This window comes from Centruroides sculpturatus, unplaced genomic scaffold, assembly GCF_000671375.1.
Source record: "Centruroides sculpturatus isolate CEXI.00-Female unplaced genomic scaffold, Cexi_2.0 scaffold760, whole genome shotgun sequence".
Classification (NCBI taxonomy): Eukaryota; Metazoa; Arthropoda; class Arachnida; order Scorpiones; family Buthidae; genus Centruroides; species Centruroides sculpturatus.
Window position 1 is genome coordinate 303,191 of NW_019384943.1, and position 21,253 is coordinate 324,443.

Genomic DNA, 21,253 nt, shown 5'->3' on the forward strand with positions numbered 1-21,253 from the left:
TGGAATTAAATCTACCTATAATTAATTCAATGGAGGCATTAAATGATGCATACAGTAATTATCTATCATTGTTAATATTACATATACGAGGTATAATATGTAATTCTATTAAAATATGAATTTTAATAAAGATATCTATATTTATAAAATTAAAATTAAAGACAATTGGATTGGTTATTCAATAAGTTAAAATAATAATTCTAAAAAATATATTTTCAGAAATATATTTTTTAGAATTATTATTTTAACTTATATCTATATTTCTCCAATAGTCATTTAACTATTTTTTATTATATTTGACTTTTGATTAAACAAATTTAGAGACTGCATCATAATTTTGGTTTGTAATTTTCAAATTGCAGACCTATAGATTCCCAGTGTCATCTGTCTGTCCATTTGTCCATCATTAATCTTGAAAACAGAGTTAGATAATTGAATATCTAGACCAGATAGTTTTCCATATCTGGAAACACAGAAGTTTGTATATAGTTAATTGAGCTGGAGGCCCTGATTATATACAAACTTCTGGTCTGGACCAGAAATCATGTGATTTTTTAAAATTAAAATATGATAAAAAATTGCAGCTTAGCATAGGACAATGCCACAATAAGTAATTGCTCATTCTCATTATATTCTAAATCTACATATCTCTTATGGTAAGTGATTCCTTAAATGAAGATTTTCAACTTAGTTTCAAAAATCTCTTGAGAGATCATCAGATTTATCTGTAATTGATAACTTGCAAAGTGTTTATTTTTAACAGTAAATTTCTTTTATTTTTTATTGTATTTATTCTAGACTTTTTCCTCCTTTATTTTCTTACAGATATAATTGGATTCACTCTTTTCGTCCTAATTACGTATTTCTTCTGTTCCTGATTACAACAATCTGTTGGACAGTTACGAAAGCAGAAGAAGACAATATAAAATCAACGATCGATAGAGACAAGAGAGCACCTCAATTATATAGCTTCGGACTGGGCAAGAAATCGTACAATATTCCTCTCGATTCCGATAACATTGACGAAGATGAAATGGTAATGGCCGAAAATGGTAATGACTTGAAACGAGACGAACATCGTTACGCATTGGAATTAGGTAAGAGATACGATCAACGTTTCGCTTTTGGACTGGGTAAACGTGATCCTTCAGGAAGATACAGTTTTGGACTTGGTAAAAGGGAACCAAACCGCTTTGCATTCGGTCTTGGCAAAAGATCAATGGATGGTGACATGGAAGATTACATGAAGAGAAGATTCTCCTTTGGTCTGGGCAAAAGAGCTGATGATACTTTCAATGCTGATATTGATAAGAGACCAGATCAAAGATTCTCCTTTGGTCTTGGCAAGAGAGCAGACCCTAGATTTGCATTTGGTCTTGGCAAAAGACCCGATCAGAGATTTTCTTTTGGTCTCGGAAGACGAAAAAGATCGACTCAAGAATCGAATTATTCCTCCGAAGAGGAGTATAAGGAATAATTTCAATCATATTTTCTTTCTCATTTATGTTTAACAAAAGGACTGAAAATAATATAAAGGAAAAAAAATATATTCCAGATATAAAATACAAATCACGGTTACGTTATAATGAATTTAATTATTTCAAAATATTTAAAAAATATATTACCATACGTATATGTAAAAATTAAAAATTATACTGTTTGACAAATATATTTATCTTTTATTTAGGAAAATTGATAATAAAACATGAATTAAACGTTTCGCTTTGTTTTATTATAAATATATTTAAATATAATTTAATTATAAATACTCATGGTTTGAATTCGTATATTCTTCTTCTCTGCATGTTGTGACATAAATAAACATTTGTATCCGTAAGTATATCGAATTTTATGTATATTAAAATAGTAAAGAATTTCCTGTGGATGAAAACTGTACTTTAAAAAGCAATAATGAATCCTGTCAGTTTGATTTCCTATTGTGTATTTTAATGGATTATATTTAATGTTATACATTAAGACATTAGATTATCTCCTCGTAAATAAAATTTTCAACGTACAGTTTTAACATTATTTTATAAATTAAAGAAAGAATTTTCACTTCAAATATCAAGGTTAAATTCCAAAAAATTGATATTATTCAGTTCATTAATATTGTATCTATTTATTAAAATAATTTCACTGAAAAGATATTTTATGATTTATTTTATTTATCGAATTAATTCCGTTTCTACTAAATTTCCAGAAGTAAATTTAAGAAGATAGCTTTATTAAATTCTTTCTCCCTCTCTTATGGCCAAATGTTCTGTTGAACTAACTTAAGGAACGATGTATATAATGCGATTTCGTATATAACCTTTCCTAAAGAAATCATCAAAGTATACAATTGGCTTTATGGAGCTGAATGGACATTTTAAATTCTTTAACTTACTTAAAAAGAAACAGAATATTTCCTTAACACTTTAGACTAAGTAGAAGATAACAAAAAGATGCTGGAAAGAGGTAAATCTAATACTTCTCAACCAGTGATTCGCGACTCCCTGCTTGATTTCTACTTACGTTTAGAAGAATTTCACTTTACCTTTCAATATAACGTAAAGGAAATTGTCAATAAAACTAGAAAATAATGAAGGAGAATTTAAATTTTATATTAATAATAATTAAGAATATAAATTCTAAAGTAATTTCTGAAACATTCGTTTAACTTTAAGTGATTTTAAAGTAGAAATTTATAAAAGGCGTGGAATAAAGATAAAACTTCTTATATAATTTTTGATTTAAAATCCTCTAAAAATTATATAATTAAATATATAAAATTATTAATACAAAGTATACATAACAATATAAGCTTACACCAGAGAAATATATTTTTTACAAGTTTTATAAAATGTATAATTTAATTTCGAAAAAAAAGTTTCTATTCAAACTAAAGGAAAAAATATCATTTGCTATTTTTCTTGTGAGGACATTTTAAAGTTTTGTGTTTGTCACGTATCCACTATATTATGTCAAACATTTGATAAATGAATTCAATCGTGAAACAATTTTCTACTTTCAAAGTACATACAATATATTTTTAGTTAAATTCTTCAGCATTCAACTTACTGACTTTGAGTTATTTCCTTCCAATGGAGGAAATCTGTATAAAAAATAAACTTACAGAATAATAAAAAAAGCAATTCTGCATCATTTATTTCTGTCCTAAATTAGTAATTCAAATATTTATAAACATCAATTTTTTTAAATATTTTATCTATGTCACCGAAGTCTTCATTCCCTGATCAATATAGAATTAAGTTAAATCAGGACTTCCGTGTTCAGATAAAGAAAACACCAAGATAAAAATATCCTATCACTAAATCTAACACTTAAATCTTTTCTTAACAACTATTAAAGAGGATTTATATCTTATTCCTTAATTCTTTGTTAAAGAAGGTAGTTAAAAAAGAATTCATAGCTTTGTTTGTTATATATAAAGACGATTTTGTTTTGCTTATTTTCACTACTTTTTCAATTAAAAAAGGAGTAAATCTTACAATTAATTCGATATTTCTTTATATAAAATTATAATTCTTTCAACGAGTGTCATTAAGCAATTTACCGCAATTATACGGTAACACGCTGAAATTTTTAATATTTAAAGATAAGTTATTTAAAACTGAATAAAAGTCTTCATACAAATACAATATCATTCATTTCTCTATACATAATTATTACAGTTAAATCTCAAATAACGGATACTCCCAACAACGGCCAATTTTACGTTCCATTCAGCATCCATTGTTCAGAAATTTAATTGTATTTTATTAATTAAATTAAGCAAAATTTATGATAAATTTTACCATGATACTATTCAAACAATGTAGATAGATCCAATATTAAAAGTTTTATTCGATAAAAATTGCAAAGGCTTACCAGTCATTAAAAATTAATGGTGTTTTTGACTTTTAAATCTTTTATAACGTATTTTTAGATTCTAAATTTGAAAGTTCTCAAATTTCGTATAATTATATAAGATTAAACGTTATAACGAACTTAATTTTCTACTTTTTCTACTGAATGAAACACGTAGGAAAATTCGAAACCGATCATCACCCACGCATTTGAATGATCTTTTAAATAATACTCAATGAAATTATATTTACATTTATTAGAAAAATTATTATAATTTACTTAAATAAATTAATTTGTGTTTAATTGTGTTTAATTATTTGTTCTAATTTATATATTTATTCGACATTTATATGAAAATTCGATAGAAATTTCTTAGTACTGTAACGAGATCTATAGAAACGGAAACCATCTTTAATTATTACAATATTCATTACATATTGTTCTAGCTCTATAATATTCTATATAATAATCAAACAATAACACTGATTTAATTAGAGTTTGGGTATCTGTATGGTTTCATCACTAAATACTTAATGAAATTTTTGATACTATTATTAAATTATAATATTTTTGCTTAATTTTCGCACAGTAAATTAAAATTTTTCTGTATTAAATATGCAATTATAACCTAAATTTTATAGGCATTATTAAGTAATATAATTTAAATTTAATATTAATTGCTACATAAAAATTTTCGGTAATGTCCAACAAGATAATTTGCATATTCTATTATTAATAATAAAACATTTCAATATTTCGGGTTCTTTATTTAAAATAAAAATAAATTACAATTTTACATTTGCAATTAATAATTAGATAAATTACATAATCTATTGGAAAAAAATTTCGAGAATGTTTATTTAATTTCATTTTAATTATCAGAAAATTTTCCACTTCATTACATTAGCCTATATATGCTCTTTTTTATCTCTCATAATACCATTCCTTCATACTATAGTTTTGACATTACATTTGTTATTATTATGCTGATATTATACTCAGAATATACTAAAATTAATTAAAATAATTATTAATATGTAAATATTTTAACAATTCCGTAATGTCTAAGTAAGTAGATTATTTAGCAGAGTTCTTTTACAAAGTATCAGCTATTTTTTCAGAAAAAACAGAAGCTTAATGAAAATAATTAATGGTGGGTGCCTTCAATAAGATAACCTAAATTCTGTTTAGTAGGAGTTATACGATTTTAAGAATGAGTCAATTAACTCTCGACAAAATTTTTATTAAAATTAAAGACTTCTAAACTCTTCTTCTCTCTTTCTCTCTGCTCTTTATGTTCTTCTCTTCTCGCTTATTTTCTCTATCTCTTCTTCTCTCCTCTTTTCTCACTCCTCTTCTCTCTTTCTTCTCTTCATTATCTTTGTTCTCTTCTCTTTCTACTCTTCTCGCTTCTCTATCTCCTCTCCCTCTCTTTTCTTCCCTTTTCTTCTCTTCTCTTATATGTAAAATTCTGTTATTTAATATACAATATATTATTAAATTTTACCATTTATTCTTAACGTTCTAAGTTAAAATTTCATGAAAAGAATATAATGAAAATTATTCCGATTTGGATAGCGCAGAACAGGTGTTTCTTTGTTAAAATATTTGTCAAAAGTAATTTATATATTTTTTTAATTCCCGTATATTCATGGAAAATATGTAATTTAAAAGTATAATAGAATAACCAGGACCGATATTAAAACGGCCAGAATTAAAACGTGCAAGCCTACATTCATCCGTTTTATCACTAGCCTTATAGATGAAGAATAAACTTTTAGATCTATTTAAATATGTATCATCGCGTTTATCAGATTAAAATATTTTTCTCATACTTGTTTGATTTCTGAAATTTACTTATTTACAAAGATTAAAGGACGTGGGCCTTCTGGGCCTCTCATCCCTTGATTTTCATGAATATTAGAAGTTTTTTAAATAAAATATTCGTCGAAAGTTCATAAATTTTGAACTTTAATAATGCAATAAATATTTTTAAAAATATATAAATTTTGTATTAAAAATAAAAAGATTATATTATCACCTTAAAAAGTTTGAATCTCAGATATATTTTTGAAAGAATAATAATTATCTATAGGCCTATAAGTTTATAACCTACAAAAAATAAATAAAATGAAGAACACCAGGACAAGTGTATAGTGTACCGGTTATACTGTATGATGCATCATTTTGGGTTTTCAATATGCAATTCTGTCCAACGGAAATTGATTGCATAATTTTCATATGATCGAATCACTTTCAACTATTATAGCCATAAGACCAGCTTCTTATATTCCAACTTCTTAGTTCTGTAACTAATATAATATAAGACCAGCTTCTTAGTTCTGTAACTAACCAGTATGTTGTGAGGATGAAACTCCTTTTCTTTAATACTTGATATGCAGATGATAGCAGGAACACGACACATTACCGGTGTTTTATTGTTAGTTTTAATTTGATTTAAACAAACTTAAACATTAAATCCATTAGTACTGTATCTCTAGTATTAAATAGAACACGTTCAATCCTCACAACATACCTAGTTTTAAGTTACTGAATTATGCCGCTGGGCTAAATTAGTTAAAAGTGTTTCAATCACGCATATGAATGTTTTTCAATTAATTTTCGTTGGATAGTATTGCTTATTGCAGACCCAAAATGATGCCTCATACAGTATAACTAGTATACTACATACTTGTCCATACTTTGTCTATTAAGCTTCTCCCATGGCAAGTTATTTTTGAAAAACCCTGTATAGAACACGCGTTAAATATGTTTAAAATGTTATAATCTATCTGAAATTTCTGGCATTTTGGAAGACATTATAAATTATAAAAGAATGAAAAACATTAAAAATGTCGTACGACGTTTCTGAATTTTCAAATATATCTATTTTTTCTATCTTTACTGTTTAGTTACGGCATGGAATGATACACATTCCAGATTTAGTACATCAGCTCCTTTCTTAATCTGGAAAATATTATAATAAATATTAAAAATACTAAAAATCGAATGACAACATGCAGCTGTTCGAAAATAATAATTCATTTTAAAAAATATATACCTTGGTTAACTGAATTTTGGGGTATTTTGTGTAAATACTCAAATTTTCAGTATAAGCATTAACCCGAATCCACGAATTATAAATATATAAGAGTAAAATTGGAGAAAAGAAATATATTATTTGTAAAATACCGATGACTTGATGATTAATAGAGATGTGAGATTAGCAGTGGGCCACTGGGCTCATCCCAAATGACCACTTACTCTGCAACAGGTTGGTAAAACCCGTTCTCGGCTTGTCGGATGGCTAGGAGGGCAAAAATTTTGAGTGGGGAGTGCGTCGGTAAGTCGGCAGGTGTCCTTCAGAGACAGGAGACAGGTTTAAAAACAAAACAAGCATTTATTTATATAACTAAGCTAGGATACATCGGTTAAATGCGATTAAATAAGTTTACTATACAAAAGGGACGCTCTAATAGCTTAACCTCTAGTCTGAGAGAGAGTTCACAAAGCTCTAAAAAGTACAAATACCTCTATGCGGATATGTCTAATATGCGTTCGTTGAATATGTTCGTTAATGGCGATGGAAGTTCAAACGGCTGTGGTTGGTCGTATGTCCTGTTGGTCCGGAGTATGGAGACAAATATGGAGATCTATACTTCCGACACACAAGTATAACTTTCGAGTTATGACACACAAGTTATGGCACACAAGTATAACTTCCGAGGGATCGCCCGAAGCTTTCGGGGACTCGAGCTTTTATACGTTATTCGTGGGAAATGAGTCACGTGATCGACTTCTGTTGACAATTACAGTGCATTCCGATCAACTAACTGTCAACTTTCCCACCATAATGTGAAAACAATCGGTGACCTCCGATATACTTCTCACCAAGAGTGGGTTTTCCCCATCGGAGTTATTTACAAAGATTTTTCCGACATCGGCGTAAAAATCGCGGATTTCACAGAGAAGTAAACTAGCAATCGTGTCAGTTTACATGCTTACGTAACTTAAATAATAGGGGAGATCGGGGCAAGATCGGCATGTTAAGCTTTACTTAAATTTTGTGTAATAAATACTGCTGTAAACTGAAAAAAAAGCTTTGCATATTGTCTATTGGAATGTTACCTTACTATAGAACTGGTTAAAATCAGTTTGGAAATAAAAATAATTAAAATAATTACAACTTTACAAGAAGAGAGAAATTGACGAAGTTGCCCCGGGTATAGGGGCAAGATCGGCAACTTCTCTCTTTTTGTAAAGTTGTAATTATTTTAATTATTTTTATTAAAGTTGCCCCTGGTATAGGGGCAACAGTAATGGGGCAAGATAGGCACGTATATAAAATTATGTTATTAACAATGTATAAGTTGGAATTCACTATTAAAACAAAGAAATACAAATCCAACACCCATTTAATATTATTACAACGAAATGCAAGTTCAAAGACATATATACATGAATAACAAATGCAAACATGTTTTCATTTATCATCTGTTTGATTTTTATCCTTTGCGTCTAATGTGGCTTTATGTTGCCGATCTTACCCCGCTAGTCATGATTTCGAAACATTAAGTACAACCCTGAGAACAGAATGCCAAGCCACGATCTGGCCACGTGAATAAGTTGAAGTTACATCCTTCTAACAGGAAAAGTAACTTTCGTTATCATGGAATTATAACAAAACCTGCCAATTCAATATAAATGGAAAAAAAATATTATATGGAATTCAACGAAAATGAAAATTTGCTTGATAATTCAACTACGCTTGTTGGAGAACAATAAAAACAATACACTCAACAAGCCACCAATAAAACTCAACTGCCTAACCTATAACCAAAGTCTCCTTTTAATTTGTTTTTTAAAAAAAGAGCATGACAAACTTGCCCCGCATGCCGAAGTTGCCCCGATCTCCCCTACACATGGTAAATGAATTTCAACAAAGTTTGAAACGAGTTTTAACACAGCATATTTTATCAGCGTATATCTCATTTAGTCAGATATTTTATTTCATCATAATTAAACAAATTAATGATTACAATTTTTCGTATCGACATAAACAGAGTATAATATTTTTGAACATTATTTTGTTTATGCGTTGAATTTATCATGTTAAATAACCGTAAATTAATTCTATTTATCGTTGTGAAATACAGTAAATAGTAGTTTCTAGCAATTATTTCCATTAAATTTAATATAATGAAAGAAAATTTTATACATTACACTTAATATGTTATAAATTAGCCTAATTTAAATTTCGAATGTAGTATAAAGCTTAATGAATTGTAAAGCATTCAAGCTTAATTTTTTAAAGACAGTCTTTATTAATAACCAACGAGATACAAGATAAGTGTTGAGCATTTTAACAAGAAATAATTAGTAGATTTATTAGTGTGGAGTTGTCCAATGCTCAATGTACGATTCAAAGTTGAAACTCCTCGGGATATGATCAACATTCATCACACATATCACAAGAAATAACTGTATACCAGGACACCTTATTATTATTCTTTTTTCCTCCTAAGTTTATTGTTATAACAATACACTACACTTCCCAAACCCGAATTCCGTAGTCCTACTTAGACACTTCATAGAACTAGTCGTCGTTTTGATGTAATTGATCGATTAATTAATTAACAAGAAGCCCAACACATTGTAAACTGTATGTCAAGCTACAATTATGTCCATTAGAGAAGGCCCGATTCCTATTAAAGTCGATTTCATAAACGAGGATTTAGGAACCCAGCCTTGATGTATAATTCCTTCGATAAATTATAGGAATGTAGTAAATCGGTTCGAATCGTGATGACTATGACAAAGGACTAACAAGTTACTGGCACTGAGATTGTGTTGTGCAGAAAAATATTCTTGAGTTAATATACCATTTATATGACGATAAATTAAAGGAAAATCCAGCAACGAATTGCTTAACATTTCCGGCAACATTTAAAAGTTTGATGGCACTATCTGTTATGACATTTTATTTTTAAAACTTTTTTATATATTTAATTATTATTCTCGGGATAAAATTCGTCTGGCGCACAATTTTCCCGCGCTTTTCCAATCGTTGGACGAACGATGGTTGTCGTCATAGGAACAGCAATCGGACCACTTTTGAAAACTCGACCACTGATTGGTTGAGAGACATCGAACGATCGGCGGACGTCTTGTAGCGTGGCTAAGCGCTGATTGGTGGAATCCAATTCGGCGTCAATCCATATAAAAGGATTGAGTTGTGGCGGGAAAGTTAGTTCACCGTGGACTCAGAAAGTGGACTCACGTTTGGTCTTAGTTCGCCTAAGCTGGTCCCGAAGCTTGTCTCGTCTCGTTGGACTGTAAATGACTTTAGAGTTAGTTCGTCGCAAGGTGTCTTTTCGACGGACCTGTTGTAGTGAATAAATGTGTTGAACTTTGTTATAATTAACGTTTTGTAAATGTTTGTTTTGTGAACTTTGTAACTGTACATACGTTTATCTTCAATATATATATAAGTTTTGAATTTAATTGGCGGGCGTGTGGATTTGAACTTTACTATTATAAAATGGCAGAACGCATAATTTTAAGGGAAGGTATGGGTTTTATAAAAAATTCTAAATACCAATAACAAGTAAAATCGTCATTAAGGCCGACCCTTCTGGAGATACACACGACCTCCTTTATCTTTCCACCCTCGGGACCTATAATTACCAAAATTTAACAGCATCAATGGTCCTACGATACAAATTACCCTGCAAAATTTTAGAAATTTTCGACAAAAGCACAGGAGTTATTAAGCTTCAAACAGGGTGAACAAAATCGTGCCTTCCACACACTAACATTCATAAATACAGACAGACAGACAAAATAAACTTTATTATGCCCGACACCGCTAGGCACAGTCGGGATGAATATATACAGTGTGTACATAGAGGTGACATGCCGAGCAGTAAAACCGACAGTGAGCGTAAAAGAAAAGAAATCAAAATACACGTAGATATAAAATCCTGATGTCAGGAGTCAAGCGGTAAATAAAAGTGAGGAAAAACATTTATCAATGTATTAATGTTCTGTTAAAGTAAAGCTTGATCATCCTTTGAAAAGGGGAAAGTACTTTTTACTCGACACTAAAATTTCCAGCTTACACGGCCAATTGAGATTATCTTCTTCCACGTAAAGTTTGAGCTCGTTCCTTATGTCCTCCAGAAGTGGGCAAGACAAAAGATAATGCCTTACTCCATCACGCACATCGCAGTTTGGACAGCAGTCAGTGTCGCTGTGTAAAAACCGATGTAAGTATACATTGAATTTACCATGTTCTGAGAGCAGCTGTGACATCTGGTGTTGAGGGTGGACCCATTTCAAGCTGAGGCGTCTTGCTACGTCTGGAAACAACTGCCGAAAAATGTGCCGCTCTGGGATACGCTCCCATTCTTGTTGCCACACTACAATTGTATGCTGCCAAAGGAGCTGCTTTAACCTGGAGACCGGTAAATGGCTGTACACTGGGTTGATGTCCCTGAAGGAAGTAGCCACACGTGCGAGGAAGTCTGCACGTTCGTTACCTGGAGTGCCGCAGTGCCCCTTAATCCATTTGATATGATAATTATTACTGGACTGATCTGCAGAGAACAAAGTGTCCCTAGCAAGGGGATGAGTGGTATCTTTGTTAGTCAAGACTTGGACCGTGGCCTGGCTGTCAGTGAAAATAGTAATATTGTAGTTGCTGAAATTTTTATTACAGAATTCTATTGCTTTAAAGACGGCAAACATTTCTGCCTGAAACACTGAGCACTCCGGGTGCAGGGGAAAGCTGTCGTGATGAAATTCCTCATTATCGACATAAACAACAAAAGCACTTGCGGTGCCTTGCGCAGTCTTGGAGCCATCGGTAAAAACTTCGATGCTGGTAGCACAGTCATGAGCCCCAAGACCTCTTCTGAGTGCAGGATGCGGGAGGTCTGCAAAAGGTCTACTTATTTCGTAACAGGATGCATCATAGACGTTGCCCGAGATGGTAATACATTTACCACGGGAAAGAAGAAATCTGCCTGTACAGTACTGGATCTGCTGCAGGATGGGGAGCTTCCCGGCAAGCACAGGAAGAGCAGCGTTAGACACGGTGGAATAACTTCTAGTCAGACGCAGGAGCGCCAGACGTTGTGCTGTTCTGAGACGCCGATGATTATGGGAATGGAAGGCAGCCTCTCCCCATACAGCAGAAGCATAACAAATAGTGGGCAAAAACACGCAGTCATAGATGGCATTGACAGCTACATGATCAAGACCCCATCTGTTCCTGGCAACTCGGAGCAGATTGTTAAAAACAAGGTTGGAACGGTTAGATACGTGCATAATGTGTAAATACAGAATTTCTTTTACATTTCGTGACATTTCAAGGATCCTTAAGTCCAAAGATGTAAAAATCTTGGAGAGTTATTTTCTGACCGATCGCCGTACTATATAACAGAGCCGGGAAAGTAATAATGTTTGCCTGAAATCAAATTTTATATATATATATACAATTATATGTACTATGTATGCATATATGTATGTATATATATAATTCGATTTCAGGCAAACACTATTACTTTCCCGGCTCTGTATGTAAAATATATATATAGCCTATATATTTTTATCTGCACTTGATTAGTGTTTCACTATTTAGAAGAACATTGAACCGAAGTTTTACTGCTATTCTAAACATGAATTTAAATGGGAATTAAAAATAATCTTAAAATGACTAGTACTCGAAGTATAAAAAAATAATAATTTTTCTCTTTTATGTAATCTTATAAAAAACTTTATTAAATTTTTAAATAAATCGATTATTTTCCTCTCGTGACTTTTTCTTCTTGATTTTTTAAGCAAACCTTTCAAAAAAGATAATACTTCAGATGTAAAAATGTATAAATAATTAAATAAATAAAAAAATTAAATACACTATAAATACTTTTTTACATAAGAAATAAACTTAAATAATAATTATTTTTATTTAAACTGCTTTTCGAATATAAAATTCATCTATAAGAAATGAATTTTTTAAAGTGTTTTTTTAAATTAAATTTATTTTATATTAATTTATAAAATCACATGCATAAATGTAAAGATATCGATATTGAATCCCTAACTATATGAAACTTTAATAGTTTTTCAAATTTTACCTATATTTAATAATAATTTTATTTTAAATGATTAAAGATTAACCACTTATAAATTTCATTCAATTTATATTAAATATTGTATGAATTAATATACACACACCCACACATACAAGCACACACAAACGTATACAGTACTTGTATATACACGCATTGTAAATGTGTGCAAGTGTTTGTACGTATGCTTGTGAATGTTTTTTATGTTACAATCAATAAAAAAAAAATTACTGTATAATAATCGTTAGAGTTTAAAATCTCCAGTATATATATATATATATATACATATTTTTTAATTATAATGTTCGAAACCCAACACTTTATAGTGTTAATGGCATGCAAATATATACAGATAAAAGCTAATTATTTAATAATAGACGTATCGTTTTGCAGTTTAACGAAGAAAATTATGATGCCTATCGTTATTAAAATGATGAAGTTATGTAATTATCACATGTCGACTAACTGTTAAAAATTTAAAAAAAATAATAATAATATTCTTTAAATCTTATTTTAAAAAATAACGTTAAAAATATAATATAACTTTAGAAAATATTAAATAAAATAATTGAAATTTTTATATGAATAAATTTTCATCATAGATTTTAAACTCGTGTTTATTAAATTTAATTACAAATTTCTATTTAAGGAAATTTAATACATTATTTTCACACGCGCACATGTTTACATTTACGTATGTTTACTGTATACATGCCTGCTTATATGGGTTTGTATGTTTCAATTTAACATACAGTGCACTCTCGCTAATCCGCCATGCCTCTGTTATATTTTTTTTATACATGCAGTAAATTTGTAAAATTAAATTTAATAAAGATTTGACATAAAATTACTGTATATTACTGTACGTAATATTTCACGATAACAAAAACAGTACAGCTTAAAAAAGAATCAGTCACGAAGCCGACAAATCACATTATTAATTGGCATTAGTCCTACACATAATAATCCGGCATTTGCAATCATCTGTGCAAGTAATGGCCCAAATGATATACCATTTGGGCCATTGCTTGCACAGAAGTCCACCAGATTAGCGAGAGTGCTGATTACTGAGTGTGTAGGCATAAAGGTAATGAATAATATGATATATATATTAGGAATTACATTAATAATATCAGACATGTTTTAAACTAGGAATGATTTATATTTATTGTTGTTACCATATTTAATTATCAATGTATTAATATGTTACTTTAAAAATTAGGCACGTGATAAAGTTTGCTATATGCCTCCAAAACATGTGTTAATTGTCAATTTATTATGGGTCAGTATCGTAACGATAGTATTGTTTCTGTTATCATAAAGACAGTAACAATGATACTAATCGTATAATCATTATTCTATTGTTTAACCTACGACAGGATATTGTAATAATATTTCATATTCAGATATTTATGTAGGTGCAACAATTAATTAATTCAATGATAATTATATATGATTTCGAATACAATTAAAATTATTTTAAATATTTAAAAAAATTAAATCATAGTAAAAATTGTTAAAAAATTATTCTTTAAACTTATTTCTTTTAAGTTCTAATGCTTACGTCAATATAATAAAATAAATAAATAAATATAAAGCCATTTTAGTAGAAAAATTGACTTACAAATTTTCGTTTTTAATAGAAAAAATTTTTAAAAAATCTGTTAAGAGCAACACAATTACAAATTACTTCAAAACAGATATTGATTATGTGATTAAGTTCAATTAGAAAATTATTTTAAACTGTGAATGAATTACAGGTGAGAAGATAAAATATTAAATTATAAATAATTTAATTTATTTACATGTAACATCATTTAATTAATGTAGAAATAAAAATTAATAAAAAGTTAATTTTGCTCATGTCTGCAATTTTTAATCATATTTTTAATTTATTTAATTTAAAATATATGCACTCCATCTTAAATTAGTAGTAGCTTGCCCCTGTAAATCAAACGTTTCCTGATAACAGCCGAGTCATGCCGGTCATTTATGTAACTCCGTTCTGGGAAAAATTTTTGAATTGAAATCACGTGACTTCCGGCCTAGTATGGAAGTTCATGTATAGAAAATCGCTTTCCCTAAGCTTTCCATATCTGATCTCGACTTTAATTTAACTCCGTTCTCAATATTAAGGAAGGAGAGAGTGGGAAGGAGAGAGTGGTAGGTCTACAAGTTTTTTCAAATTACAGCCAAATAAATATCAATTTGTTAGAAGAAAATAATATAATTTTCAATTGAAAATTGGCATTGACAATTTTATTCAATTTATAATTTAAAGAATTATATTCAACAAATGTCAAAAGAATTGTCAAATAAAAGTAAATTGTTCTATGCATAAAATTCACATTCACACGTGTGACTGGAACATATAAAACAAAACACAGTTAAGTAATTTTTGGACCACCCTACATTTGTGTGTTTATGTATTCTTCTTATAACTGACAAAAAATAATAGAATAATTATTAATTTTATAATCAAATGTCCTTGAACTAGGAATATTCACGTTTTAAATGTATTACAAACTAATAAATGAATTAAATCGTATTGAATAACTTATTATAAATGCCATTGAATCTTTTTATGTTATTAAAGATTTAGACTCGTAAATACAAATTTAATAATAATTTTTTAAATTTTTCTAAATTTAAGATAGGCATAATTATATTTGTGTTTTTCAAACGTGCATTGCGCGTAATTCGAGTTATACAGTACAGTATTGTATTCTTTATGCAATCGGGAAAGAAAAAATGGTTACGTGTGTAATAAAATTAACTGTGTTATTGTGTTTTTATTACATTGTTTCAAATTCCACATTAAAGAGTATACAACTAAATTAATTTTTTTAAATAAATGTAGCATCTTTTTTTCCAAAGGACAACGATGATCATATAATTGTTAGATTACTGAATTTCTTCGTTACGAATTGCTAGTTTTTAACATTTTACAGTAATTATTATCCCTCGAAATTGCGCATTGTATGATGAATTATATGTTATTAAAAAGTAGTGAGTTAGCATTAATAAGCTTGGACTGTTACAAATGTCTTTACACAGCGATAAAAGGGGGAATAAAGGGTGAATAATTTAATTATGCCATACTTTTTATATGTATTATCTATATTAAATTTATATAATTATGTATACGTAGTATTTAATGCTTAATTTTCATTTGAATATGTATCAAATGAAAGAGAATAANTAAATCAAACGTTTCCTGATAACAGCCGAGTCATGCCGGTCATTTATGTAACTCCGTTCTGGGAAAAATTTTTGAATTGAAATCACGTGACTTCCGGCCTAGTATGGAAGTTCATGTATAGAAAATCGCTTTCCCTAAGCTTTCCATATCTGATCTCGACTTTAATTTAACTCCGTTCTCAATATTAAGGAAGGAGAGAGTGGGAAGGAGAGAGTGGTAGGTCTACAAGTTTTTTCAAATTACAGCCAAATAAATATCAATTTGTTAGAAGAAAATAATATAATTTTCAATTGAAAATTGGCATTGACAATTTTATTCAATTTATAATTTAAAGAATTATATTCAACAAATGTCAAAAGAATTGTCAAATAAAAGTAAATTGTTCTATGCATAAAATTCACATTCACACGTGTGACTGGAACATATAAAACAAAACACAGTTAAGTAATTTTTGGACCACCCTACATTTGTGTGTTTATGTATTCTTCTTATAACTGACAAAAAATAATAGAATAATTATTAATTTTATAATCAAATGTCCTTGAACTAGGAATATTCACGTTTTAAATGTATTACAAACTAATAAATGAATTAAATCGTATTGAATAACTTATTATAAATGCCATTGAATCTTTTTATGTTATTAAAGATTTAGACTCGTAAATACAAATTTAATAATAATTTTTTAAATTTTTCTAAATTTAAGATAGGCATAATTATATTTGTGTTTTTCAAACGTGCATTGCGCGTAATTCGAGTTATACAGTACAGTATTGTATTCTTTATGCAATCGGGAAAGAAAAAATGGTTACGTGTGTAATAAAATTAACTGTGTTATTGTGTTTTTATTACATTGTTTCAAATTCCACATTAAAGAGTATACAACTAAATTAATTTTTTTAAATAAATGTAGCATCTTTTTTTCCAAAGGACAACGATGATCATATAATTGTTAGATTACTGAATTTCTTCGTTACGAATTGCTAGTTTTTAACATTTTACAGTAATTATTATCCCTCGAAATTGCGCATTGTATGATGAATTATATGTTATTAAAAAGTAGTGAGTTAGCATTAATAAGCTTGGACTGTTACAAATGTCTTTACACAGCGATAAAAGGGGGAATAAAGGGTGAATAATTTAATTATGCCATACTTTTTATATGTATTATCTATATTAAATTTATATAATTATGTATACGTAGTATTTAATGCTTAATTTTCATTTGAATATGTATCAAATGAAAGAGAATAAAATAAAATAAATACAAAATATGAGTTTATTTGTAATATTTAAGAAAATTGTTTAAGAAATGAATTTTAAAATTTATTTTACTTATTTTTTTATGTTGAAAAATAATAGAAAAAGAAAATAATGCAATAAACAAAGAAGTGTATCTTTGAAGAAATAATACAAAGGAAAAGTGATTGATTAAATCAAGAACAATTCAATTTACAGACAGACTCGATAATTTGCAAAATAAAAGAAAAAAAATCGTATTGAATAACTTATTATAAATGCCATTGAATCTTTTTATGTTATTAAAGATTTAGACTCGTAAATACAAATTTAAAAAAAATAAAAGTTAAAAGTCCATATCAAAGTTTAATTTGTTTCTATTTATAAACAAAATAAGAAGACTTGTTTCTAGAAGGAATAGCGATTTTTACAAATATAAATTCTTAAATTTGTAAATAGCTTTAATATTCCTTTTGATATTGACTTATATTTATGCACATTTTAGATTTTTGTGTACATTAAAGTGTTGAAAGATCCTAAATAATGCGTGTGGTTTGTGAGAAGGAACCTTAACAAATTGACACATAATGTTGGAAAGAAACGAAGAACTTCGACTAATGCTTTAAAAGACCAGTTTAAAAGTAGTGATTTTTATTATATATTTATATAATGCCTTATTCATCAATTCTATCCCATTTAAGTTAAACACTTTTCTAGCTTAAAAGAACAGATGTAATGTTTCTCTTATCTGTTCTTTTAAGCTAGAAAAGTGTTTAACTTAAATAGGATAGAATTGATGAATAAGGCAATACATGGTCAGCCTCCCGGATACGGATCCCTATTTAAGTGTTAGACACGTAAAGAAAGACCAGAAAACTTCACGTGGCAAGTCTGTTGATGAGGTTCGAACCAGCGACCAGCTGCCAACGTAAGTGGCAGATAGAAATAACTTTGATAATCTCTATTAAGTAATTATTGTTATATAATGTAAAAAAATATAAGCGAATCTACCTATAAATAAACGTTAATTTACGTTTAGTAGTGTTAACGAAGTGAAAAATTCATAAGCCACATAAAATGATAATAAGCAATTATTCATGAAGGATTATTTATGAATGAAAAATCAGTTAAACAAGCAAAATAATTACACATTACTATAAAAAATTAAGATATAAAAAGAAGTGCTTATATAAGATTAAAACGAACTAATCAAAGTTCTAACATTTTTATATATTATAAAAGAAATTTTAAGTGAAAAGGGTAAAGAATTATTTTTATATTATTTTAATTCAACGTATTAAACTAAATATTCGTGTATAAGGACAGCAGTTTTATTGTAATATTTGTTCAGTTTGTTAGCAATATCCACCAAATAAGTTTTTTGATCATACTGAGTAAACAGAGAGAGAAACTTGATTTTTATTAATGGTAAATTGATGTGATAGAAAAGACGAAACTTTATCAGATTGAGATTTTCGAATACATCCGACTTGTCACACGATCTTTATCGTTTTTAAATGACTAAAGGCATCTTATTTACATACGAATATTACGAACAATTTTTAAAATTTTTACCACTCTTCCATTATAATGTATTGCTGTAAAGCTTGATAATATTTACATTGTTCAAAAAAATTATTCGATTTAATACAATGGCTATTAACTATCCGATACTACCCAATTGTTATCTAGTGTCTTAAAGTTCTTTCTTTAAAATCTGTATTTACGAATGGATTTTATTATTTTGTAGCGAAATGTCTTAAGATATTAGTGAAGGAATTTTGTTGTTCTTTGAGCTTTACTTGTGAAGACAGTTTCTTCGCATCGATCAGATAATAAGATTCTATTAAGGAAAAGCATTTAATTAACATAATTTAATTTTTATCGGTATTTTTAAATTTTAAATTTAAATTTTAGTATCGTGATACACAATAGAAATATTCCATTTAACAATATAAAATGTGACTATAAATTCAGTGATATGAGAACGAGTGAAACTTGTATTAACGGCATTACTATATGAAAAACACACTTAAAATTTTGTTACTTCGTATTTTTATGAGTTTCTTAACTTTAACTAATAAAAAAATACTAAAAAACGGAGGGAAAACAAGAAATGACAGTAACTTTATGTTTCCTTAGACATGATTTTATTCAACTTAATAAAAAAACATCGATTGAAAACTAATTTACATTGGAAGTATCTATATGGTTTGTACGATTATTATTTCTACGTGCATTATTATTAAGTATGTGTATAGTCTAACAAATGTCAGTGAATGTATTGGTCTCTAATCATTAGATTTCTCGCAGATACCTAGGATATTTAGAGTATTTTCGCAGAATTTGTCCTGTTTTAAGTAGTACCTCTTTGTATAGGGTGGAGGTGTTGATTCTATCAAGATTTAAATTCTTAAAATGTTGTTCTATGCCCCGGGGAATAGCTTCTAGTACTTTAACTACAATTGAAACTATAAAAAGATTCTTTTCCTCAGTTCTTCGATTTTACTTTGCAGATTTTACACGTAGTGACTTTAGTATTATAGTGTGGGTGAAATGTAACCTACTGTATTAAACACTGATGCTTAGTGCAATACCGCACCAGGGTATAACTACAGAAACAGCTGTTATCTGCTCTATGTGCTACTAGCTGTTACTCGCGACTTCGCCCGCGGAAGTTTTGCAAGCAAACCCCATTTATATTCATTATTTCAACAACCATAGTAATTATTATATAACATTCATCGCTGAGAATGCAGAGAATTACTGAGAATAAAACAAACTGTTTTCAATTTGATCAATTTTCTGCAACGTTTACAATCGTTCTGTAATCGAAACAATATGCAATAACAAATTCGAATTTAAAACGGTTCGAACATTTGGTTAAAAAATCGAAATATATCAGAATATTTATAACAATGTCTGAAATGTTATCAATTTAATACACCTAAGTACTCAATGAAGACTAAACGTAGTTGAAAAAAATCGCATCTACAATAGTACAGTAGAAGCCGTTTTTCCGGTTAAGCCTTAATGCTCTACCTCTCCCCCGCGGGAGAATTTCGAAAAATCCCTTCTTGGTGTGCATTCTCATGATGTACCCTACTAAAACGCAGTTAAAAACAAAAAATCGCATCTAAAATAGTACAGTAGAAGCCGTTTTCCGGTTAAGCCTTAATGCTCTCCCTCTCCCCCCGCGGGGCAATTTCGAAAAATCCCTTCTTAGTGTGCGTTTACATGACGTACCCTAACTGTGTACCAAATTTCACTACTTTAGGTTCAGCGGTTTGCCCTGGGCGATGATGAATCAATCAGTCAATCAGTCAGGACAAGTAATTTTATATATTTAGATTGGTGTAGGTATCTCTGTTTAAGAATTTCCTAACGGTATGCGTTTAGCACGGCTTCATTATGTAGAGTGATGTATGTGCTCTTGTAAGCTCTAATGTTTTTAGACTTTTGTGTAATGTATATGGAATGAAGCCAATGCAAGAATAAATTATAACGACAACAAGAATCCTGTGCATACTCCAAAGACGGTTCACTTCTTGGGCGACTTCTATTTATTAATTTTTTTAGTGTATGCATTTTTTATGTTGTGGGTGTTTGAACGGCTATATCTACGGTGTATGTGATTTTGTTTTTTAGCCAATGAATAGGATCTCTGGTCTGTTGTAATGCATTGTTTTTCTCTGCGATTACGGCTTGGTCATATTAAATTTCGTGTGTAATGTTTGCTGTGACCATCTAAGGTGTATATTTGTAGTATGGTTCCTGAGTATGTAGATATTTGTGTTTTTGGGCAAGCTTTTGGCGTGTTATATTT

At 29.1% G+C, this 21,253-nt stretch overlaps 1 protein-coding gene across 1 annotated transcript; it reads left to right on the forward strand.

The window, feature by feature from the left end:
- The first annotated feature begins 653 nt into the window (after window positions 1-653).
- On the forward strand, window positions 654-1,588 carry LOC111632161 (allatostatins-like). The gene is made up of 2 exons (XM_023376529.1): window positions 654-727; window positions 799-1,588. The coding sequence occupies exons 1-2, from the start codon at window positions 654-656 to the stop codon at window positions 1,475-1,477; spliced, it is 753 nt and encodes a 250-aa protein (XP_023232297.1). The 3' UTR covers window positions 1,478-1,588.
- Window positions 1,589-21,253: the final 19,665 nt, after the last annotated feature.